This window comes from Pseudopodoces humilis, chromosome 18, assembly GCF_049639895.1.
Source record: "Pseudopodoces humilis isolate 2021_Gansu_Grassland_sample_001 chromosome 18, ASM4963989v1, whole genome shotgun sequence".
Classification (NCBI taxonomy): Eukaryota; Metazoa; Chordata; class Aves; order Passeriformes; family Paridae; genus Pseudopodoces; species Pseudopodoces humilis.
Window position 1 is genome coordinate 14,546,061 of NC_142217.1, and position 25,692 is coordinate 14,571,752.

Consider the following 25,692-nt stretch of genomic DNA (forward strand, 5'->3'; position numbering starts at 1 on the left):
GTGATTTGGAGAGACTCTTTGTTAGGAACTGCAGTGATAGGACAAGGAGTAATGGGTACAAATTGAAAGCGTGGAAATTTATGTGAAATATTGGGAAGAAACTCTTCCCTGCGAGGGTGAGGAGGCCCTGGCACAGGCTGCCCCTGGATCCCTGGAAGTGTCGAAGGCCAGGCTGGACGGGGCTTGGAGAAATCTGGGACAGTGGAAGGTGTCCCTGCCATGGCAGGGGCAGGAACTGAGCGATCTTTAAAGTCCCTTCCAACCCTAACCATTCTATGATTCCACGGCGATGCAGCAAAAGGCCGCTGAAGCGAGCCCATGTCAGTGACCAGAACCGTGCCGTGGCACGGACCTGCCCCATACCCACAGAAAGCCCAGAGCCGATGTGCGGCGGGGGCAGCCCGCGGCTCGGGGGGTGTTTGTGGGGGGCACAGAGCGGTTTAACCGCCGGGAGCCGCCGGGCCGGGGCCGCTCCCTCACACCTGCCCGCGCTGCGCTGCCCGCCCTGGCCCGCGGGCGGCGCCGCGCGCCCGCCGTTGCCGCCCCCGCCCGGCGCCCCGCACCGCGGCGGCGCCGCCGCGCCCGGCGGAGCGGCCGGGGGAGGCGGCGCCCGGCGCGGCTCCCGCCCCGCCCCGCGTCCCCGCCATCCCCGCCCCGCCGGCCCCGCCCCGGAGGCCGGCACGCTGGCTCGCTCGCTGCCGGGGAACATGGCCGAAGTCGGGGAGGACAGTAGCGGGGCGCGGGCTCTGCTGGCGCTGCGCTCGGCGCCCTGCAGCCCCGCCGCCGCGCCCCCTCCCGGGCCGCCGCCCCCGGCCGCGCCGCCCGCCGCCTGCACCGGGCCGGTGCTGGCGCGGCTGCAGGGCCGCGAGTTCGAGTTCCTCATGCGGCAGCCGGCCGTCACCATAGGCCGCAACTCCTCACAGGGCTCCGTGGACGTCAACATGGGGCACTCCAGCTTCATCTCGCGGCGGCACCTGCAGCTCAGCTTCCAGGAGCCGCACTTCTACCTGCGCTGCCTCGGCAAGAACGGCGTCTTCGTGGACGGCGCCTTCCAGCGCCGCGGCGGCCCGGCCCTGCAGCTCCCGCCGCAGTGAGTGCCGGGGGCCGGGGGTGGCGGGGCCGGGCTCGCTCCGCAGGGCAGGAGCGGCCCCAGGGGCGGAGGGGGACCCTCTGTCCCGGGGAGGGGACGTGGGGCTGGGCGGAGCGGGGGCTTCTTCGAGGAGGGGACGGTGAGGGGTCCCCAGCCCCACGGAGCAGACGATGAGCTGCCCGTGTCCCATGCAGGGGATGTGTGTCTGCCAGGAGAAGGGCCTGTGGTGATGGTAGGGGGCCACAGCTGATGGAAGAAATAGGGGTCAAGGGTCTCCCTGCCCACCAGGGGTCTGAGAGGATGGTGAGGATCTGCCTCTGAAGAAGGTGGGGGGCTTGAGATAGCGATGAGGGATCCCCCTGCTCACAGAGAGCCTTAGTGGACAGTGAAGTTGGTCACAGTGGGTGAGGAACACTCACCTGGTGCAGGGCCTGAGGTGGTGGTGCGGGACATCTGCCTGAGAAAGTCCTCAGCATCAACATGGGATGTCCTCACCTTCCAGCCTTGCTGCGGTCCATGGCTGAGAAAGGGGATGGTGTTCATTGGGACTGGAGCTACTCCCTCTGGGGGAACCATGTCTGGGGAAAAGTGTGAGCCTCTGGCTACAGGATGTCCCCCATGGTCATCATCCTCCGTGCTTGCCTGCAGATAGACTCATGTTCAACTGGTGGCTCTTAAGGGTTTCAAAAAGACACAGAAGAAGGAAGGATTTTCAGTGGGTAGAAACTTGCTACGCCCAAGGTTTGTCTTCCTTGGAAAAGATCTAGCGGAAAAAGTTGGAAACCACTTTGCCAGAATTGCTTACTTAAGGGTTGGCAAGTTAGGTGTTGTTCCTGGTGTCTCTGGAGCAGCAGAAAAGGAGTCAGGCCAGGCTGGAGGTGATGCTGCTCACCAGGACAGCAGGTGCCCAAAGCATCTTTGCTTCCTTAAGGAAGGGGAGAGGAGTGCAGAAGGGTTTACTGTGCTTCCAGGTGCTCTGTTAAATTCTCTTGCAGAAGGAGGAAGGAGGTTGATGTTAACCCATTTCTTTTTCTGAAAACATTGTTTATAGTTGCTGAGTACTGTCCATCGACTGCAGTGCTTCACCCCCGGGCAGCAGAATGATATTGGTGGGTGATGTAATTCCTGGGTGCATCTCCTCAGGTTGTTCAGACTGACTGTGCCTAATGCCATCTCTGAGTGTGCTGTAAAGGCAGGAGGTTGGGAGGTTGTTGTTTGTATAAAACATCTGTTTTCATCTGTCATGTTTTGGCTTTGGTACTGTTTACCTCCAGCACCAGGGTCCTGGAGTTATCCCTCTCTCACCAGCCTGTCGCTCAGGGGAGGGTTTTTTAATTACTCATTTCCTCTGCAGGCTGCTTCATTTTGTACTTAGTAATTTCGTTATAGCTCCCTAGCTGCGCTCTCTCTTCGGCATTTTGGTTTCTAACGTGTTCATTTTCTAAAAGAGATGTCCTTTAGTGTCTGGTTAATTAATCTGGCTTTGTAAAACAAGACCACCCAAAGCCCTGGGCACTTCTGTTGTCATTCCTTCTGGCTCTGGTGTCTGTGCAAGCTCTCTCCTCCCTGTCATTCTGTTTCTTCACTTGATTAATCATAAGCATTGTGACAGAAAACTATGTCAAACAGCACCTTCGTTGCTTATTTCTCTCCCCTTTGCTCCTTGGAGCGGGAATGGCAACTTTCCTTCTGCATTGCTTTAAAGGGAGGAGTTTAATGTACACTTATGAACTCTACACAATAAGGCATCCTCGTAGCTTGGCTGCTGTTTGAGCTACATAAATAAACTTGGTGCTCCTCCCTTTCTGACTTCCAGAGTAGGAAAATGTTTTGCATCAATCTAAAGGAATTTGCCCCCTTGCTTCTGTCAGGTAAACAACTCCTTACTGGCCAGTCAAGGGTTTGTAACCCAGACCAGGAAAAAGAAAATCTTGTTGAAGCTTGGTGTACACAGTCTTGATTGAGGCTTGAAACTGTCTGCTGTTATCTCGTTATCTCCACTCTTGAAAAATCAGACAGTTCTCTCCCAGTCACCCTCTACACACACATACACACACACACACAAATCTCTCCCCAGTAAACATAAAGTGCCATTTCTTTCCTGTAGAGAAGCCTGTGTGCTTACTGCCAGCTAATGTTGTCAGAAGGAGGACAAAGTGAGGACAGGTTGTAGTACACATACACAATGTTTTCTGCATATTATGGTAACACTCCTGCTGTGTTTGGTAAAGCCACACCTTTTCCGTGTACCAGCAGAATGTACAGTTTATGTTAAATTTCAGGAATTAGTGATCCTTCCATCCAGTGTTTTAGAGGGAGGTCCTTGTGATGTGGGGAGCTCTTGCTGGTAATATTCTAAAACCAGTTGTTTGAGTGGTTGTCCTCCGTTTTCCCTCCACACCTGTAAAGGATGGCAGAAATGGGCAAAGTGCTGTTTTCTTTGGACCACTGCAGTCACTGCTGCTGTTACATTACAAGCAAATACATTACAAAAGGAAATGCTTGTGCATCATGAGATCATGAATGGAGCAGAGGGTTCCAGGAAAAAGTGTCTTTCAGTTGTAGTTCATACTATTCGTTAAAAAATAGATGATGAACTCATAAATTCTGTTTTCTGAGGTTTCTTCTCACTTCACTATTTCTGTATAGAACTTCTCTTTGCTAAGTTTAGAAGTAATTCCTGAAATGTACAGAGGATCTTGTCAGGAGGGATGGGAGGAAAGAGGGGGAGTTTGAGACCTCTCTTGAAGGCTGTACTTACCTCCTGTCTCAACAGCCCTACTCAAAATCAAGGGCTTTTGAAAAGCTTTGTATCACTTCCTCCATCAACGTGGTGTGTGTGGATTCTCTGCTGTAACCAGGATTTTACTGCTGGGCAGGAGTATCATATTCCACAGCTGTGTTGTTATGGGAGGTTGTATTTCACAGATGTGATGACATAACTATACAGTATAATTAAACAGTAATAACCAACAAAGAGGACATTTCCTAGAGGTTAATGACAGTTAGGAACAAAGTGGGTGGAAGAGTGGAGGACCTATGGTACAGCTGAAGATCCTTAATCAGTTTAATTAATAAGTGCTACACTACAGCAGACATTACAAATATAAATCAAGATGAAATGATGGAAGTACTTACATCAAAAATAAGTGCTTCAAATCAAATTAAGGATTTGCTAGAAACTGTTTTTATAGCTTGTGGTGTTTTTTTAGCTGTGCTGGTAGAAGCTGGAAATCTGTAGATAAATATCTGGGTATTTTTCTATACGAGAGAGAGGAAGTCAAAACTACCAGGAGAATACGCACTAGATTTTAAAAACTCTTGATACCAGCAAAAGTGTAAGAGCAGGAACCATTAACTGGAGTATTTTTTCCTCTTGAAGACAGTAATTTCTTCAAATTTATGGTGTAATCAGATGTTTACAGGATCACCTTAATGATGAATTATTAACTTTTTCCTTATTGTCTTCAAAACTGACTCAGTTTTAAAAATAATTTGCAATAGCAAGCTAGGCACCTCCAGTAACTAAAATAAGCATTTGTTTAGTTATTTATTTATTATGTTCCCCAGAACAGAAGGAACTGTAACAGTTGAAAGTTAAACTTGCTAACCTGAATTTTAAGTAGCTATGAGTCAGGTCTTCAGATGCTCCTAAACACAAAAGTTCTATTGACTAAACCTGCAAATGTTGCTTGAGCATAGCCTGATAATAGCACTTGAGCTTTTTGAACTGTAAGCTCAATAGATTGGAAAACGATGCTTGTCTGGGAACGTTTCATGGGATATTTGCTTATTGCTTCTGTGGCCATTTAGAATTTTTGCAGTGGCATAATTAATGGAGCCTGAAGTTGGTGTTTTTCAGTGTAAATGGGTTCTTTCAGTATGAGGTTTCTAAGCATAAAAACAAGTTTTTAAACCTGTAGTTCTTTTAGCATTTAGGAAATAAATGGAGGAGCTTTTTTAGCTTGAGAATAAATACAAGGGAAGTGAATATATGGATGCATGAAATCAAATTAAATCATAGAGTTAAAATAAAAAAATATGTATATAAGCACCATTATAAATTGAAAACTTAGCATGCATGTCAAGTTTTATTAAGAGCATGCTGCTTTATTTATAATGGGATTTTTCTAGGTACTCAATAAACTTGACAAAAATAAATAGTCCAATACTCTGACCACACACCAAGGTGCTGATCCTGCAGAATTTTACACGTGCATTAATCTTTCCATATTGTGAGTACACAAGTTCCCTTTGGTGTTTGGGTAGTGGGGGTGTCTCAGCAACAGTGGGGATTTAGCAATCAGAAAATGCAGAATTAGATCCAGTTTCTAAGGGATGTGGCTATGCAGTCTGATAGCCAGAAACTCAAGGTACTAATTCAAGTTTAAAAAAATGCTGTCTTCTAGAAAAACGGAGATACGCACAATGCACTGCAGTGTTTTGGTGACCTCACCAAGCACTCAAGCTCCGTTCTCGTGGTTGGAGTGATGCCATCACGGTGGGTACGAGGGAGGGTGTCCTTACATCTGGGGGCAGCTGCACACCCTGTGTACACACACTAAGGAAATGCTTTGACCACATAACCACGACTGCAGAACTAGTTGTTTCTGAAATGCTGCATATGTATGTTGTCTCTGGTAACTCCTCAGGTAGTTTTGCTTCTTAAATATTGCATTATCTGCATTTGCAACTATTTTTTTTTGTTGTTGTTCTTTGTTTGAAATATGTTGTGTGCTGTGCTACAGCTTGTGGATGGTGGTTTTTATTCTTGCTAGAAACCCTTTCAAGATTTGCTTTCTTAGTGCTTCATCTTGTATTTTTCATGCTCTTACTTAATTTCAAAGGCTGTCTGAGAACAGGTTTTTTTGTTGCACAGCAAGATGTGATAAAGGATTACCTGATTTTAATTATGGAATTTATGTCAAGTAGTAATTTTTGGCTAAGCAGCTCAATTTGTCATTAGTTATATTAAACATTTAAGGAAAAGTTTCTCTCATGTGAAACTGCTGCTCAATTTGTTGATTCAAAAATAGCTGTGCTGTAAGCCAGGTTGTGAATATAAACTAAGGTTATGCAAAACTCAGTATATGTCCTTATGGATTCTTTTAAACCAGGCTTGGTTCAGCTTAGCTGATGTGTTGATTGTGAAAAGATTAATCTAACGAGAACATGCCACACTTGTCTTGTAGAGTTTTGTGTGGAGTCTCAGCTATAAAGTCATAAACGTGGATTCAAGTTGTGCTGGTGTAACTTCTTTGTGCTAGCAAACTCTTAATCTTGGCACGTATCCTTAGGTGACTGTGGATTCCTTCCTGTGGGTACTCTCATGTTTTCATATAAATCTAGAGGACGAATGAATGTGAAAGTTTTTGCTTTTCTGAAAACGGGGAATAAAAATGATGAAATATGTAGTAATTCATATCCTAGTTACTTTGGTGCCAGCTGTGTGAGCGTACTCACTGTAAAGCATCTGTCCTAGTAACAAATCAAAATAATGCTTCTTGCTTTGTTTTTTACCCTCCCTCTTCAGTAAACGTGATAAGCAGCTTTGCACTGAATAACTGAAAGCATAAATGACAAGCAGATTAATGTGCCTGTTGTCTTTGTAAGCAAGCTCCCAGTAACTGCTCCGCTGGCCATTTGGCGTCTGAGCCGTTCTGTGGGACGCCAAATTCTCTCGCTCGGTGTTGCAGTTTCCTGGAGGAGTAGATGTGGCAACAGGATGTTGGTAGAGAACAGGGAACTCAAATTTGCCACTTATGCCGTGCAAATAAAGGCTTATTGCTGGCCCAGGTGTGGTAATTTGTGTCTGTTCTCAAGAGGAGCTGGTGCAGCGATGGCAGAGCGCGGGGCCAGCGAGGGTTATGGGGCTGCTCTGTTGACAGCATGAGGTGACAAAGGGGACACAGACTGGTGAGGTGCTTGTTAAACCACTCAGAGTTCCCTCCAGCTGGCTTTCCTATTCTGGGGGGATCTCTGCTAGCACTCAGCTCCATATCAGCTCCTCTGGCATGTGGTGATTTACTCTGAATTCCTTCTAGCTCAGTGTCTGAGCGGTGTCTGGGTGTTCTGCCGTCAGAGCCAAGGGGCTCCGTAACCAGAAATGCTTCACAGAGCAAAAACTTCACCTCACTGATGGTTAGACATGGATGAGACAGCTTTCCTTTCCAATCCAAGTGGAAATGTGGTTAAAAAAAGAAAAATCATGTGCTTTTGAGCTGGTGATGTTAATGAAAAGGGAGAAAACTTCTCATTTGCTTTTAGTACAGATTCTTTCTTTCCCTTTTCTTTCCTTTTCCTTAATAGCTGTCCAGAGCACAGAGGCTTCTCTCACATGTAGCCATGCCCAACACCAGCTTTGTTTTATTATTTCGGTTCAGTCCCTGTACATTCAGGAGTTTTCCTGAGGTTCCAGGCTCATGACTGGGATATCCACTGTAAAGAAAGAAAAGTATGGCAGTGAAATGTGCTATAAAGCTTCGTCCACAGTGTATTGGGTGGTGAAGGTCTTTGTTCTCTCACAGTTGCATATGCTTTGCAGCAAATGCCTTAGAAGTCTCCTGAGCTTTTGCAGTGTTTTCTGACAGGTAAACTTCAGTTAAACTGTTGTTTTATGCATCTGTAATGGCTGATGGGCCCTGATGTAACTGATTGCAAGACTGAAACCAGGGAAAATGTGGAGATGAAGGTCTGGGTGTCATTTTTGCAATGAATTTTTTTTTTTCTTTGACAAATTTGCAAGACAGAAAAGCTGAAGCATTTTTTTCTGTCTCTTGAATGTGGGCTATGAAAAGACATCTTGATGTACTTCCAGACATGGTTAATCGACTAATTGTGAGTACAAATTATTGTCTGGTCTTAATGCATTGACTTCAGTCAATAATTCAGTATTAATCACTGAACTGTTTTTTTCAAGTATTTATAAGTCTCCCTATTTCAGTTGACTGCAGACTCCTCATAAAAGCAGATTGATGAGATGCTTATAGAGCAGATGAATTTCTCCCTTAAGTAAATGTGAGTGAAAATTTCTATCCAGTTGTAAATTCTTTGTTTTCATAGTACAAATACAATTTTACTAATGTCTATTCACTCTTGTTCACAAATGTTTTTTGCTAGTAATTCACATCTTTGGTTTCTTCAGAACAGCTCAGTAAATGAATGTGTGCATTCCTTCTGTGTGGCACTTAATTTTTATGAAGTACATATTTTATTGGACAGTAAAACATTTAAGTACCTTAATGGCCTAATTAATACTCTCTATCCACTTCTGTCATGTGTATTTTGCTCTTCGTTATCCTTCTGCTCCTTTTTCATGTGCATTTTTTATCATAAAAATTTCAAGCAATCTTGAGAGAGCAGTCTATTACAAGGCTGTTCTTTGAATATTCAGCAACTCTAAGGTTTGATTGATAGTCCCTTCCCTCCCATCCTGTCTATTTTTAGTAACTTAAAAGCGAGTTTAATTTCTTGGGTTGGTTTGTTGTGCATGTGCAATTTACTTTGGTGGTTTTCCTCCCTCCTTTAAATGTACCAGATATGTAATTTTCATGTTCTTTGAGGACATCTTGACAGTTGGGGAGAAATAATGTTGAAGTTAATTAGGAGCTCTGCCTTAGCTGAAGGAACAAAGATGGACAGTCTTTGTCTGGTTCTGTTAATATATGCTGTGTAATTAGGATAGGAGGAGAAGTGGAAGGAAACTTTAAGCACATTGTTACCACTTATTATCCTGCTCCAAGAATCTTCTAGAATAAGAGCCTGTTTTCATGTGCAAGTACAGTCCACTCCATCTTTTAGGACAGAATGAGGAGACAAAAAGCCTTGCAGAGGTGGGCTAAGCACTGTGGAAAAGGATGTCCCTCCCTTTCTCTCTGAAATACAACCTTGGAGCTGTACCCCTTTTTTCTGCTTCGTGCCACTTCAAGGAGAGCCTTGGGAAATCTTCCCACACAAACTGTTTTAATCTTCTATCTCCCTTTAGGCCACATACAGAAGCTACCAGCAGTTTGTCTAAGTAGGACTGGACTCCCTGCAGAGCCAGTTTGTGCACTTGCTAAAGGAATTGTTCTTGAGCAACTTCAGGCCTTTCCTCTCTCGAGGGCATAAGAACTCTGGACTCTTACACACTCGGAATCCTGATTGCGTGGGAGGAGAAAAGGACTAGACACAGAAAGCAAATTTTGTTCCTACCTGATGGGTAGACCAAAAATGATTTTGCTTTTCATATTCAGTTTGAGGCGTAGCCCGAGCTAGTAAGGGTAGGCTCTTGGTGTGGGAGGTGTGCCAACTGCTATTTATTTATTGATCTCGTTGCTTTTTTTCAATTGTCTCACAGCTGGTGTAACATGGTGCTGGTGGCTGCCTGCCCATCGGGAGTAAAGGGGTGTTGGCTGTCAACAAGCCTGGCAATTGGGTGGCTTTGCCTCCTTCTGCCCTGTCCATTCAGCTGGGTAATTACTATAGCTCTTCTTTTCCCATGGCTCCCTCAGACACCCTCTAATGGGACAAGATAATGAAACTCTTTTAGTCCTGGGAAGACCTGCAAAGGAAGTCAAAGGCTGGCACAAGCTTTGCTGCTAATGTCTTTATGGAATATTAAGGCAAGCAGTGAAGTTTCCTTCAGGCGTAGGAATTCTTAGGAGAAAATTCCTGATTGCTAGTGGTTCAATAAAAGAATTGCTATCATTTTTTTGCTGTGTGTTTTGTATAAACAAGGCATATGCAGGCTGGCTGTTGAAAATAGGCAAAATCGAGTAGTTTAGACTTGCACATCATTTGTTTACAATTGTGTAAAAATCGCTGCAAACAGCCACAGGATGAAGTTGGGAAACAAGTTTGTTTTGGTGGATATTGATTCTGAATCTGAGGTCTCTTGTCACCAAGTGGATGCATCCTCTTCTCCAAGGGATTAGTTTCTTCTCAAATTCTTCCTGCTTTGTTCTCCATTGCAAGAATGAGCATTCCTATTAAAAAAAAAAACAACAAACTTATAGCAGAATTCTGTTCTGCAAAAAGCTGATACTGCAAACTCTGAAATTCATATAAATTTTCCAGGTAAGGTACATCCATTAAAGTAAAATGTTTCCCTAATTCTGTATATTCTTCTGAAACAAAGGAAAGTGTGCATTAAACTATGCCAGTAATATGACAAGATAACTCTCTAAAATTTTCCTGATTTAAAAATAATGAAACCACTGGGGTGACAACTTCCACATGTGCTGTGTTCATCAAGAGTCCTTGTCACTTCAGTTGGTTAAACTCTTTTCAAGGATTAAACCCCTCAGTTTATATGCAACCCCACAGTTGTATATGCTGGCAGGATTTAAAAACCTTAGATATCTTGTGATTTATTATTGTGTTTTTATTATATCTTGTGTTTTTTATTGTTTGCAATCTTAACCACGTCCTGCTAGGTGGTCTTTCACGAGCCAATTCAGTACATCATCATCTGAATCATAGTAAAAATATTCTCTTTTTTAGTAAGAGGGAAGGTTGTGCCTGGGATACTCTTCTAACCTTTATTTTAAATCAGTATTTGGAAGGATGCAGGTGGGTGTCACTTTGTAGACACTTGTGTAAGAGGCTCTCTGTTGCCCCAAACGTTTATTTGGCTCTCAGTCTAGAAGTTGTCAGCTTTTAAAACATAGAAACTACCCTCAGAGCTGTTTTAAAACAGTAATCCTGGCTTCCTCTACTGGGTATTGAATGGATTGTGAAATGTCTTCAGAGGGAGTGGAGCGGACTTATGTGAACATTTTGCAAAGTTTTAACTCCATATGGATAGTTTTTATAATGTACATAAATAGTACATTAGCTTTTCCAAATCACTTTCTAAATGAGCTGAACCAGCCTCAAAGGAAAATACATCATAGCCATGCTCTGCATGTTAGAGACCTCTTAGAGAGTCTGATTGAATTCAAAGGTTAGTACCATCCCACACACAGGCTTTTTCTGGCATATATATGTGGAAATTAGGATATTTTTCCTGAGCTTCACTGAGGTGATTTTGTTTTGCACAGCCTTTCCTAATGTGTTTATAGGTAATTCCCTGGCTTTGGAAGGGTGAGTCTGCTAAATGACCTGTGTGAGACCTTTCAAGGTATTGGGCTGGCTACTTGAAAGCAAATCCTGCCATGATGAATGGCCCATTAGAAGAAAGTTGATGGCATTGTAAATGAGATTTTACATGAGAATCAAACTGCTCTAGTGTATCCAGCAAAGATGCTGAAACAAGTGCCTCTCTCTGAAAAGGTTATTAGGAGATTTTATGAACTGCTATTTTAAAACTGTTAGTTTCCCCTTATTCTCAAGGCTACAAAAATTTCCCAAGAGTGTGGATACTTGTAAGGAAGGGTCTTCTCGAGGAAATGGGATGAAAATGAGGGTAGAACTGAAGTTGCTGCTTGCCTGTGGCAGCAGTGGCCAGACTTGTGTGGTGAAAGAGGCAGGATCTGCAGGCAGCTGAAAGCTCCATGGCAGTTAAGCAAAGTTTTAAAATTCTTGGTATTGAGTGAGGTATGGAAATTAATAACCAATGCTTCTTGTAGAGGCCAACTGTGGCCCTGCAGTTAGTTCCATACTGTCAGTACATATTTAATTCTTGGTGTGCTGTTTAATTTCTTATTGAAAACAGAACTGTGTGTAGAAGCTGGTCTAGAGAAGTTCCTCTTGAGCGTGGGTGCAGGTGGGGTTTTTTCTTTTGGCAATGAGGTAGGTGTTAATTGTGGTTTATGACTGAGGGGGAAACATAGTTGAGTGTTTCTGCCAAGATGAGCAAAGAAGGAAAATAGTTAATATTGACCTTTTTCATTTTAACCAAGATCAATGGGACCAGCAGAGGCTTGGAAAGCCTCTCAGAAGGGCTCTTGAATTTCACAGAAGCAGGGAAGGAATGAGAGGTAGTGGTAGAGGCTGAGTCACTTCTTGTGGTCTCTGCTGTGGTAGAATGGAAGCCAGACTTAGGCTCTTATCTTAAGGTTTATCTTGGAGCAGGGAAAAATTGAGTGTGAATGGGGTCTAGGCAGCTTTTTCTGGTGCACAGCATCAGAAAATGGGTAAATGTGTGTGTATATTCCAGAGCTGGTGTTGAGTGTTTCTGTGACATCTCTGAAAAGCAATGTCAGCCACAGTCCAGGAGTCTCGAAGCAGCCAGGGGCTACATGTTGTCATTGGGATTGGGAACTGTGGTTTGGCAGTGCTCCATTAGGCCTGGGGAAAGTGGGAAATGAGAAATCCTACTGGAAGGTGAGAGACATCAGACCTCTGAGCCTTGCAAGGGCTGAGCAGAACGTGCTCCTGACCCAAGACCATGCAGTGTCTGCCATTTCAGCCTTACAGTGTAGAATTTGGTGTCTGAGGAAGGATCGATGCAGGATGAGGTGGCCAGAGCAGAGCACAGAATTAAATGTCATCCTGCATTGTTTCATAAGACCTGCCTTTCATTGTGCACTTGAATTAATAGGACAGCAAGTTACCGTGGGGGTGGATGGACTAACCTTGTTTATCACTGTTCTGTATTTTTCCAATACCATAAAACCTTGGCTGCTGTCAGGCACACACTTGAAGTATATTTATCTTCACGGAGTGCTTTTCTCTTTGAAACTTCTGTTCCACTCCATAGTTCTGCCAATTTGATCTGTATTTCAGCTTTGTTTAATGGCTGTTATCTAGTAGGGTTGGGATTTTGGTTTGGTGTAGTATTTTTCCTTTAAAACATTACACTGGGATCTAAAATGAAGAGCTGCTTTAGAACTGAACAGTTGGATATGGTATTTATTTTTTTTACCAGTACTGGTAGAGTGACAACCACATAAATGAAGCTCTGTGTCCTCTGAATAATTCCCAAATTTCTGGGAATGAAGAGTCCTCCAGGGCTTTGTGGAGATGCTGCCTTAAGACACGTCTTAGCTCTCAGTCAGGGCAGGAGTGACAAGTGTAATGTTGATTCTTCCAAGATGGACACGGGCTGAACAGGACTGAAATCCCCACTTTCTCGTAGCTTGTTCTACAGAGGTTCATAGAGGCCAGTAATGACTAGAAGTTGTTCAGAAGTGTTTGAAGTGTACAGCTACTTATTCTGTCACCCAGCCTAAACAGCTACACAACCCCTTGATAAATGTGGTTAAAATCCCTGGAGAGATCCTGGAAATCCTAAATATATGTTTGCCACATGAGCAAGGTGGGCTGCACTTGTAGAGAGAAACAATTCATCCTGCTTCCTGTTGATTTGCATCCCCCTGTGTTGATTTTTGTGGCTCTAGCATGTGTGGTAAGCAGGAGAGGAGTTAATTTTAGCTTGATTAGCAACACAGAAGGGAATCAAGATGACTGTTGTAAATGGCAGTGGGATGAGATCAATGAGGGTAGTTTATTTCCATGCATCTGAGTGGGTGTTCTAAGCAATTTAATTTTTCTTTTTTGTTTGTTTTTATGAGAACCAAGAATGTTAATGCATTTAGTCCTTGAAATCCTTCCATGGCTGCAATTCTGGATACTTTAATGTTGTTGCATGGTCATTGCTTTAAATGAACACCAGGTGTTTGTGTGCTGTTCCCCAGCAGTTCTTTGTTTCTCTGCTCTCTGTTACCTGGCTCAGCAGCAAGTGGTGAGTGGTTCGCGGTTCTGCACTCCATTTTTCTCCTACTCACCTTTGTTTATATTCTAGAGCATGTTCCCAACTGTTTATGATTAAACATTGCTCAAACAGCTAGGTTAAGATTTATTGACACAAAGGAGGCTGGGAGGAGGGAGTGGCTGACTGGTCACCTGTGTCTACTTGCAGCTGATAGTGATGTTATTGACATCCACGTGTCCGTGCAGTGGCCATGGTGTGTCCCAGGGGCTGCTGTCCAAAAACACTGGCAGGGGACTGATTCCTGGCAGCACAGCCTTTTTTCCCTTTGTGAGACACAGTAAAAGCTCGAGCAAGGCACTTTGTGTAGGTGATGCACTCCTTTCTCTTCAGCTTGGCCTTCTGGAAACATCCCATGGCTCTTAAGGAGGGGATTTTATTTTCCTCTTGGTGGTAGAGGCTTGCTGATCTCCACAGAGAGAAGTCAGGATTTGAAACATGCTAAAGGGGTTGTGACCGACAGGAGTTTTAAGCTGTGATCTTTAAAAAGACATCTTGAAAAACAACGCTGTTATAAGGAATGCAAGGAAGTTCAAAATGGAAGATTGGGAAATGAGCATTATTTAGAAAAATAAATCAAAATACAGAAATATTGGGGTTAAAAAGACTGAGTTCATTTAAAAAAGCCTTCTCTGGAACTAAAACAGTTTGTTTCCTGGCCTCTCTTAGCTATGTACAAATGAGATAACTATTTAGCTTTTGGAGAGTCTATATGTCACATGTTAAGTTTTGGTTATTTATTTGCAAGTCACAGATACTGATAATTTTCAAGTTTTAAGAAAAAAATTAAACCAGAATATTAACAATATACTAAAAAATTAACAGACTAATTAGCCTAACATGGAAAGGGATTTTCGCACTTACAAGATTTGATGATACAAGTGAGATACACACACGTGTTGCACGTAGTTTACATTTTCTCTGAAGATCAAATATTTCTTGGCTGGTGGAGAAATGATTAAGATTGGATCTAGACCTCCACAGGCTGGAATACCTGATTAGAGCAGCCATGGTACACAGGCTGTTGTGTGTTATATAGAGTCTCTTAACTCTCCTTATTTTTATGTATACAACCACACACACAACAAAATAACATAATAGGCTTGCTGTGTGTTACAGATGGTATCGGGCATCTGCAGTGCTGATAGTGAAACTTTCTGGTGCTGGCAGCCAACTTCATTTAAATAAAAGCCTCGTCTGCTCTTTGTGCCAGCCCACTTCTTCGGTGGCAAACTTTCATATCAGGGTTTTGATGTCAGGCCACTCGTTCTGACACATAAAACAGCTCCCTGTTCCCAAGCTTCAAAATAAACAGGAGCTTTATGGTTAATTTTAGCCTTTTAGGACATTTTACTAAATGTTCTCTGCAGGTCTGTTAACACCCCTGGGAGTGCAACTGCAGGGCTTTTCAGCACTGGAAAGCTGAAAGGCAGAATAAATGAGAGAGTGGAATTGTCTGGCAGTGTGGTGCTGGGTGAAGATGTGGTTTGCCATATGACACACAGAAAAAAGTTCACTGTAACTCAGCTGTGCTCAGAGACATGAAGTTGTTTATAGTAAGGACTAGACAGCAGAACAGAGCAGCTTCTGTAATGCTGTGGTGGAAGTGGGGCCAGAATTCACCCTGGGGAGCCTTTAATAAAAAAATCAAGCAAAACCCCTACCCAGTATTGATCAAAAGGTAGATGTCATTGATGCAGATTAATTTATATTGATGTAAAATCACATCTGATTTTTGTGGGTGTAGGCAAGACCTTCTAAGGCTCCTACATTTAGCACCTTGGCAGACTCGAGTTAGATCTTCACTGGCTGTACTCCATGAAATCTGCCCTGTGTGCTGCTGACCTGCAGCGTGCTGGTGTGCAAAGGAATAGGAGCACTCGGGAAGGGAGCAGGAATTTGTCTTCTGATAGGCAGCCCTGTGCCCAGCGCTCCTGGTTTGGAATGAATGGCATATTTTGAAGCTGACTCCAATGTTTTGAAATGTGAAGCTGAGGGAGGTACAATTACAGCACCACCTCTTTGTTTGTCTCTGCCCGCTGGATGGGCACCCAGTAACAGCCATGTTGTGTTGTCACGAGTATTTAAGAGGTGACTTTTGTGGTGGGCTTCAACAGAGACCCTTCATCTTAATGGTGTTTGTTACAAAAGCCTATTAATTATAGCCTTTTGATTATACCAAGGCATCATCTTGCTTATCATTTGTCTGGAAATAATCGTCAAGATTTTTCTGGATCAATTTTAACAATAGTTTTAGTAGTCGAGGCTTTTTATGTTTTAAATAGATAAGTGAATTAATCCCTAGTTTGGTGTGGATTGAGTTTGTAAATAACTGGTGATGGTGGTGGTATTTTGAGAATATCCTTCAGCTTTTTTTGCAGGCAGTAAGGTGAGTGAACAGACAGAGCTGGCTCACAATTGCTGCTGAAAAATTTTCAGAAAGGTAATTTTTGAAAATGCACATTCCTGACCATTTGCACTTTGAGGACTCTCTGGAGAACATTGGAGCAGCTCCTGGTAGGGTTTTTTTTGTATTGAACTGACCAGGATTATTATAAGATGCGTCCTGCCTAGCTGGGGATAGTAGAATCTGGAGAACACCTGTCAATAATGTTAATTCTCCAGGCAGGGTGGCAACTTCAGAGGGAGCCTCCTGCTATTCCTGCTGGCTCTCCATTAGCAGATTGAAACACCCTTCTCAGCAGTTTTGGCAGTTTCTCCCCTGTTCTTCTGTGAGCTGCTATTTGATATTCCATGAATTTATTCCCTGACCTTGTTGCGGTGTTTCATTACACTGAAAAAGCAGCACCTATAATATCTTACCTGGTTTGCTCTTTTTTCCCTTTTCTGTGCTGTTTTACTCAAAGGGGAGAATCTGAAAGTGAAACTGCGCTTGATGTCTCAAATAATTTTCAAAGAGTGAAATCAGAACATTAATAAAGAGATGTAAGGAATGTAAAATAAAGACATATGTACAAAAATTCAGCTCTTCACTGCTAATTCTCCAGTGTGAAACAGCCTTCATTCAATGTTCTCACTTGAATGAAAAATTGAATCAATTTATCCATTTGCTCTCTGACAGCAATTAAAAAGATTGCTAAGAAAGATAAGAAATTGTGGGGAAGATGTGTAGAATAAAATGACTGTTGAAGTTTCACAGCATGATATCTGTAGTGCAAACCCTCCTGAAGGTTTTACTTTTAGCATCCATTTGTTGGAGCCTAAAACCAAAATGCTCACTTCTGTTTGCTTTTAAAGAAGATAATGTATAAACCAAGCCAGGATTTTGTAGTTCTTTGGGTTGGGCTTCTGGGATCTCTTTTCCTTTTTAGTCTTTCTTATCAGCCTGGGGGTGTTTATACTCCTTCCCCCTCACCACCTATTTGGCTGAATTTCACTCGCTGCCTTTTCCTGGGATGGGCAGTGGCTGAGAGCTTGCTGTTCTCACTGCTGTGAGAGGGGATGTCTGCAAGGACTGAAGGATCACAAATATTTTCTGTGTACATCTGTGTGTGCCTGCTGCTGGCAGGGAGAAGAATCCCAGAAGTTTAGCCAAACTTTGCTGTGAACATTGCTGGCTTCAAAAAGAGTTTGCTAAAATTCCTGCTTGAAAATCTGCCTGTATGTGGAAGTGTTTCTCAATTTGTTTGAACCTTGATGAAATGGCATAGAGGGAAGCCCTGTGCAACTGTGCTCAATAGAAACATTCATTACAGCTAATTTACTTGGTGCTTTTAAGCGACGTAACTATTCATATGTTGTGGTTTTGCCTGATGCTGCTGGTAGTATTTGTTTTAAGTAGATACACTTGCCTGCACACGCTCTCTGCCCATCTGAAATTTTGTCTGCCTGTGTTGGAAACCTTGTTATAAGCTTGGTGATCTGCAGCGTTACGCAAATCCCAGTGTAACCTGGGTGCCTCCTCATTAAGGGAAAATGTCCTTTATTGTGCATACAATTCCAGCTAAACAGTAACAAGGAGCATAAAGAAAAGGTCTTGTCTGTGACCAAGAAATGGCAATTTTGAATTTTCCTGAAGCATTGTCCTTGTTCAGCCATCTTACTGCACTTGCTTTCTCAAGGCCATTCAGTGAATAAGCTCAGGAAGCACAAAGGTACTAAAAAGCATTGATTTTGCAGCTTGCAGAGCCTGTGTATCCCATCTGAGATAAACACAAACCTGCTCCTGCAGACGGACCCTGCCAGTTGCCATGGGAGGATTGCCATGGGTACACGGCCACAGGACGCTCCTGTTGGAATGCAGAAAACATTTTTGGTCTTTGTTTTGTCCTCTTGTACAGAGCTGAGTGACTTGAGGTTTGAAATAATTAGGCTGAATTTAAAAAAAATGGTGACTTCTGTGATTCAGGAAGTCTTGAAAATTTCCAGCCCGAGAGTATCAGCATGTGGCTGATGTGATTTGCCTGAAAAAGACCAGAGCTTTTCTCAAAATGAATGAATTGCAGTTTGTTTTCTGAAAGGAGAATGCAGTCTTTGGATCATGTGATGCTTAAATCTGAGTCTGTGGTTACATGCTCTGTCTTTTTTGTAGTCTATTAAAAATCTGCAACACTTTTGCTGTTACCTTCTTTTCTCCCTTCTCTGCTTGATATTTTTCCTCTCCACCATCTCTGTGTTGGTGATGCCATCTGGAAGGCAAGCTAAGGGATCTGATCTGCCTGGCAATTTATTCCCAACAAAAAAGGAGATGAATAATTATTCCAGCTACCTGGTTTGCCTTGCTGTGCAGAAGTTTGGGTGGTTCTGTTGGCACGAGGGAGATACTGAGAGGAAATGGCAGAAGAGAAGGAATAGTAGTAGAGTGAAAGAAATGCCTCTTACAGAACAAAATCAGATTTAGATTGTGTTAAAATAAATCTACATGAGATTTAGTGACACAATTGATATCTCTTTGGGGAGATTATTTTTAAGGCAGATGAAACTAGTGAGCCATCCACGTGAGACAGAATTTTACCCAGTTTCCCATTACTCATCCCAGCAAGTCCAAGAAAGATGAGGATTTCCAGCTAACTCAGATGTATTTCAGGGAAAGGACAGAAAATCCTTCCAGTAATCTGGAATTACAGGGTAGTCAATAATAATTCGACTCGATCGGTTATGAGGAATTCCTGATGACTTCAGTGTGAGTTTGCCTTTACTAAAACTGGATTTATGCTATTTCTAGTACAGGAGCAGTACCTAATGCATGGGTAATTCCAGGGACCCCAGAAAAGTGTTCAGCTATTTGTGCATCTGGTAGAATGTGGTAGTAGAAATAGTTGCTGGAAATTTTTCTGGAAGAAGTTTCCAACAGAAAAAAAATTTAAATTCATGAAGTAGAAGTAAGACCACTGTGTTCTGAATTGAACTAATTATTTCAAACATGAGCTCACTCACATATGCACACAGGCAATTCTGGTTCAGTCTTGGCTGACAGATGAACTCCTTTGTGTATCTGCAGTGTTAAGCATGACAGCATATATTAAATACAGTGAGTGTGCTACAAAGCATGCAAGGCAAGTGATTTGTGAGCTTAGGGTAACTCTGAGGTTAGGAACCAGTCCTCCAGATCTAAACTCATGTGGTGACTTACAGAATAATTATGACCAAACATTACAGTGGGTTGCTCTATCATTGGAGCAGTGGGGGAGATCACTGTACTCCTTTATTTGCAGATGATCTCAGTACATTTTAAATCTAGTTTTCTGTCAGTTATGTTACAAAGAGTAACAGTGATTTTTCTAGCTTTTCCTCTCACTGAACAATAGTGGATAATACCAGAGGCGTTTTTGCAGGCAGCTCTGCAGTTTATTTTCTTGGCCTGCTGCTGTTTGGCCAAGTGCATGTCTTGCTTTTCTTCAGATTGAGTTGATTCATTACAGGAAGAACAAATGTGGATTCTGGACGTCACCATTTACTTGCAGACCTTTTGCTTATCTCTTCATGTATACAACAAATGATTTTACCAGGCATGAGGTATTTTTCTGTGTGTTTGATAAAGGACTTTATGGGTAAGTCTTCGGTAGGATTTCTGTGCTAAAACTGCTCAGAGCAGTAGAACAGTTGAAAGGGAAATAGCAAATACAGAAAACTCTTTACTTTTAGACTGCAGTAATCTCCAAAATGAACCAAACACTCCTAAAACTGTGCCAGTTACACTGCCTGTGTCCTGTAGCCTATACAGGCTATGTGTAAGGAAAAGCTTTTTAGTGACTCTTAAATTACCATGGTGATAGTCATATGCTTATTTTGTGATGTGTATTTAGACTTAAAGGAATAAAATGTATCTGTTATCTTTGCTCCAGACCTCTCTGTAGCCTCAGTGCAATTAACTTTTGTGTTTGGAATGGAGATAGCACTACCCAAGTGGATGATATAACTGGTTTCTTATTGGTATTGCTTAATAAGTGCTGTTTAGGGGGGGAAAAATTGTAGGGTAGGGAGTGGAACAGGAAATGTTGGATAATTTTATTATTATTGTTATTATTTTATTGCAAAGGAGGGGTGAACGGGATCTAATTTCCGGTGACAGCTCAGACAGCTTTCAGAGTTTGTTGTATGGTTTTATGACAATCATTCAAACTAATATTCATTTTAATTCACTTGTGATTGAAAGGTGGTTTTTTGTACTTGTGCTTTTGCCCATTTTGCTGCTTCAGACAGCTTAGTTCCAGCAACATAATCATTTTGAGCAAAGTACTTTAGTTGATTATTCCCATTGGGATGTAAGGGTCGAGTTTATTTTTATGAAGGTAGAGAATGTTGATTTGGTTATTTTAGTTACTGAAATGGAAGACATCCTTCTAAATATTTTGCATTTGAAGTGTTTTGTTTTGTACTGGGTGCTGCAGTGAGGCTTTGTGCTAAAGAAAAGCTGAAGTTCTGAAAAGCACTGCTGTCCCTTGGCAGAGTGCAGCATCACAAAGCAACAAATCTTGGGCAATAAATACTCCCAGCTCAGCTGTTGCAGAAGTCACAGCAATTCTCAGAGCCTTGTTTTAGAAGAAATCAGAATCTCAGGTAGTTGTTCTTGTCTCAATTTGCTTATCTCTCTGTGGGCAGACCTTCAGGGTTTAGATATATGTTTAGTTAAGTGAAGTAAACTGTTTATCTTTTTCTAACCAAATTTAGTTTCATTTTTGGTGCATAGTGCTTAAACTTTCCCAGTGAGTCTTTTTGTTGTTGTCCAAGGCACATCCTTTCACACCGCTTCAAAGAGTTTTGTGAATAGGGAGTGGATTTAGGATTTTCATAGTTGCAGGCTTGTGGTGCTTTGCTTAGCTGGTTACAGAAGATGAAGAAAATGGGTTACAGGAGGTAACTGGGCACTTTTCTGTAATGGCTGCTCTGTACAGCACCTGCACATTGATTGTAGCCTGAAATCTTGGTGTTTATGGTACACATTCACTGAAAGGATGACAAGTATCCATCTTGCCCTCCAGCAGAATTATGTCAGGTATCTTGAAATAGCTGATAAGGGTAATAGGCTGACAGAGATGAATGACAGCAAATTCTCACTTGTACTGAGAAACTCAACATGATTTTGGAATTTCATGCATGGAAATAGTACTGTATTCTTTGGGGTGAGCTATGTGTAATTGGCACAAAAATGATTTTCAGAGAAATTACAGGGAACAGAAACAGCTGTTTCATGGGGGTTGTTTGAGATTTTTTCTCTTTTACATGGGTTTTTGTGGGCATTCTTGGTCAAACTCTAGCCAGTAATGGCATAGTTCTGTATTATCAGGACATGCTGTGATTAGAGCTCTGGCTGGCCACTTTTGCTGAATCCAAGATATTTACTGATTGTAGAGATAACTGCCTCATTCTCAAGAGTTGGCATGTCCCCACATATCACAGAATCACAGAATTGTTTAGGCTGGAAAGGACCTTTAAGATCATTGAGTCCAGCCATTCTCCCAGCACTGCCAACGGCACCACTGAACCACGTCCCCAAGTGCCACATGCACAGGTCTTTTAAATCCCTTCAGGGACAGTGATTCTACCACTGCCTTGGGCAGCCCATTCTAGTGTTGGACAACCCTTTAGGTGAAGAAATGGTTCCCAATGTTCAGTTTAAACCTCCCTTGGCACAATTTGAGGCCATTTCTACTTGTCCTGTTGTTTGTTACTTGGGAGCAGAGCCTGAACCCCCCCAGCTGTCCCCTCCTGTCAGGGAGTTGTGCAGAGCCAGAAGGTTCCCCCTGAGCCTTCTTTTCTCCAGTCTGAGCCTCTTTCCCAGCTCCCTTAGCTGCCATTGTGCTCCTGACCCTTCCCAGCTCTGTTCCCTTCTCCGGACACACTGCAGCCCCTCAATGTCCTTCCTGGATTGAGGGGCCCAGAGCTGGACACAGCATTTGAGGTGCGGCCTCACCTCACACTGGGACAATCCCTGCCCTGGTTCTGCTGGTCCTATGCTGATAGAAAGTCAGAGTGATGGAGGGAAGGCTTGAGATACTTGTGATGGACACAGGTGCTGTGCATACAGTAACTGCATGGTTAAGAAGAAAAGAGGCTGTTGCAGGGAAGGGAGACAATCATGCTTAAGCAGGTTTTTGAATGAAACCTGGGGTCTCTGGTACTGTCTGATTCAAATTGTAAAAAGTGATATTTTTAACAGAGCACCTCCTACAGTGTTTCTCGCTCAACCTGCATCTCAGCACTGTAGCACAGATGCTACTGGTGCAGTTATACCCCCAACATTCAGGAATAACAGGATTTCATAACTTATGGCGAGATAAAGTAGACAAAGATGGTACCAACTTGCTGATTACATGTGTAGTAGTTCCAGCTTACTTTTCTGGTTATTTCTTTTGCATGATGAACTGGAATGATGTTTATATATAACATAACATACTACATTATGTTTTTATACATATAACATAATATATAGAACTATCATATGCGTGTTATATGTATATTTTATATATATGTTTCACCTTGGCTTTCTCATGATTTGTCTTCTTTTGTCACTGTGCTTTTCCTCAGTATAAATGTAGAAGCATAAATCCAGCACAGTTTCCTGACTCCTTTTAAAATCTTTAAATAGCCTTAGCAGAAGTCGTTTGGTGCTAACAGCACTCAGGGTGCTTTAACAAAGAAGTCAGTGACTGTAATGGCTTCTATTGAACCTGGTACTATGTTTTGGCAAATGCATCTCCATTCCCTTTGCATCTGTGAGTAAAAGGTGCTCTGAGGAGGAGGAAAATGTCTGCTTTTTATAGAGCCATGCAGGGTGTGCAGTCATTTTGTTGGGTTTTGTTCCCTAACCATCTTTCCTGAAGTCTGCTGTAGGGTGACTGTTTATGTAAAGTCTAGTGTTTCCTAGCACTTTATTTTCAGACTATGTAGATGAAATGCTTGTGGTCACTGTCACTGGTTCACCACATGAAGGATGCCTAATAGCATGGGAGCTGTGCTGTCAGTGGGAGGAGCTCACCCAGGAAACTTCAGGAAAAATCTGTCTTGTGTAAAACAAGCAAACAAAATTCTAGCAACATCTTTTATGTGACTGTAACCATGCATGGAATGTGCACTCCTCTTCCCCTTAGTCTCCCATGTATATATAGCATGCATTCAGCCACTTGCTATGGATTCTGTGCACTCAGAGCCAGCAATCCATTTTCTATGACTCTCTCCTGCCTGTAGTCTAAGAAGGCAAGAACTGTATCTGTGCAGTTTGTGGAGGCTGTGTGTTTTGAGTTTTAACACTAAGAAAAAAAAAAAGCTTTCTATTCTCACTGCCTTGCAAGGCATCCTAGAGAAATTGGAACCCTTTCCCACAAGGAACTGATGTATGTGCCATACCATAAATGTGATTTCAGTCCATATGACTTCTATGGCCAGGGATTGATTGCAGCCCCTACCTGTTCGTAGCAGGTTATTGAGTAAATTCAGCAGATCTGTAACTGAGGCAGGCTCTTCTGGCTGCTGACAAGACCAAAGATTCTGCAGACCATTAATTCATCCATCTGATCAGCTGGAAATTTCAGAGGTGCTTGAAAGAATTGCCTCTTGGGCACCCTTGGAAATATTAGTTAACTTCATTATGCTTTTTATTTTTAGACTAATCTGTGCTTTCAGATTTGATCTTTTTCTCATAATGAAAATGTTAAGCAGGAGTAAAAATTGTTACTGCATCTTTGATAGGAATCATGCAACATGGATCAAATAGTATAACTCAGTTTAAATAACCTGAAATATATACAGTTACCTTAAGGAATGCATGCTCAGTTCTGCTTGAGTTGTCTGTCTTGTCCTGCTTATCTTCTGTAGAAGTGCAATTCTCAAAGGTTTAAGTCCTGCACTAATGTGCTTCATTCCTAGCTAGGACTATGTGATAAGTTTATCCTCTTGGTTGGAAAGAGGGTAATTAAGGGAACAAGAGAAAAGTTTATTAAAACTGCATTCAGGTTCAATGTAATGAAAAGTAAGCTTCCTATGACAACATGCTTCCAAAATCATATTTTTTCTGATTTCTCACTGACAGGGGTCCCCAGCATTAGGCTGTGTTGATTTGAAGCAGTGGTTTGGGTTGTGCTGGTGCCCCTGTTTGCATTGCTGTGGTGGTTGTGACAGACTGGAACAATAACCTTAATCTCAGGCACCTTCTCACCCTTGAGGGAAGGGAGGAGTTCCGCAGGAATTTACAATCTGCTTTGCATTGTATTTCCATTTCTTGGGTTGCAGGTTTTTACATCAGTGTCTTGGTTTGAAAAGACAGGTGTTTGCTAAGGAAGGCAGGAACCTCCCTTGAAATGGAAAAATGAGAAAACTCCCCTGCTTCCGAATTATTATAATCTTGAAATCAAGGGGTTCTCAGACAAAGATATGGGAATAGGAATAACAGATCTTTACTAGGAAAATTAAAATAAAAATGCTGCTGTACAAAAACAGCCCACTGACAGAGTCAGAATAGAACCTGACACCCTGCTGGTCAGGGTGCTGCTAGCAGTTTGATTAAATGGTGGCTGCTGTCCTCCTGGGGTGACAGATGGGGTTCTGTTGAAGCAGTGACCCTGTAGAAGGATCTGTAGTTTTCCTCTGAAGGTCCAGTGGTGGTGTAGATGGGTCTGGTCTTGCTCTGGGAATCCAGTGGAGAAAGGCTGCCTGCGGTGTTCCCAGTCTCAGACTATATCCAGGTAGGAATGCTTGGCTCCTCCCCCTGAGATGTTGTAATTTTATCAGTCCTGCAGTGAGACTCAATGGCTCATTAACAGAAGATATTCCCCTGGAGGGAGGATGGCTCCTGGAAGAGATGAACAACACTGCCTGTTTTTAACAGATGGTAATGGAATACATACTTTTGGTTACATCTTGCACTGCAACCCAAGACAAGGAAAAGCATAACTTTGGCTACATTACCTCCAGCTTGGCTTTGCAGGCCATGTCAGTACTGAAGCACAGAGCAGGCTGTAGGACTTTCTAAAGCTGTGAGCACTCTTGCATATATCCACTCCCCACTTTTCCTGGGACTAGTTCCTTACAAAATGGCCATGTTCGTGTGTGTTACCATAATCCATGAAAGCTGGTTGTACGTCCTGGGTTCTGCTTCAGTGAACTGAGAAGCCTGTCTGCAAAAACAAAATCACAGCAGCCAACAAATTGTTTGCTTGTGTAGTCAGCCCGGGCTCTGTTTCTCTCCCTGGTTGCAGGCTGAGATTGCGGGTAAATCACATGGCTGGATCGGGTGGCTCTGGGGAGGCTCACAGGAAAAGCAGTGCTGGATGGGCCTTTGCAGCACGTTTACTGCCTTAGTTTAGTCTTCACATTTCAGCTTGAGCCATGATTTTGGAAAAGTAACAGATTTTCTTAAGATTGTCCACACTCACAGGCTGATGGAACAGCCTCTCACAGTGGTTTGGGTGCATGTATCACTTTTTGTCTAATATTGCTGCAGCATCAGTAAGTGGAGTTAAGGAATTACTTTACCATTACCTCAGAGCAATTTAGGAGCTATGGATCTTGC

General features: G+C 42.8%; 1 protein-coding gene across 1 annotated transcript in view; it reads left to right on the top strand.

The window, feature by feature from the left end:
* The first annotated feature begins 707 nt into the window (after positions 1-707).
* FOXK1 (forkhead box K1) overlaps positions 708-25,692 on the top strand; it is a 50,652-nt gene continuing 25,667 nt past the window's right edge. Inside the window, exon 1 of the mRNA XM_005523192.3 lies at positions 708-1,090. Within this exon, the coding sequence (XP_005523249.3) occupies positions 708-1,090 (383 nt within the window). The remainder of the gene's footprint in view (positions 1,091-25,692) is intronic.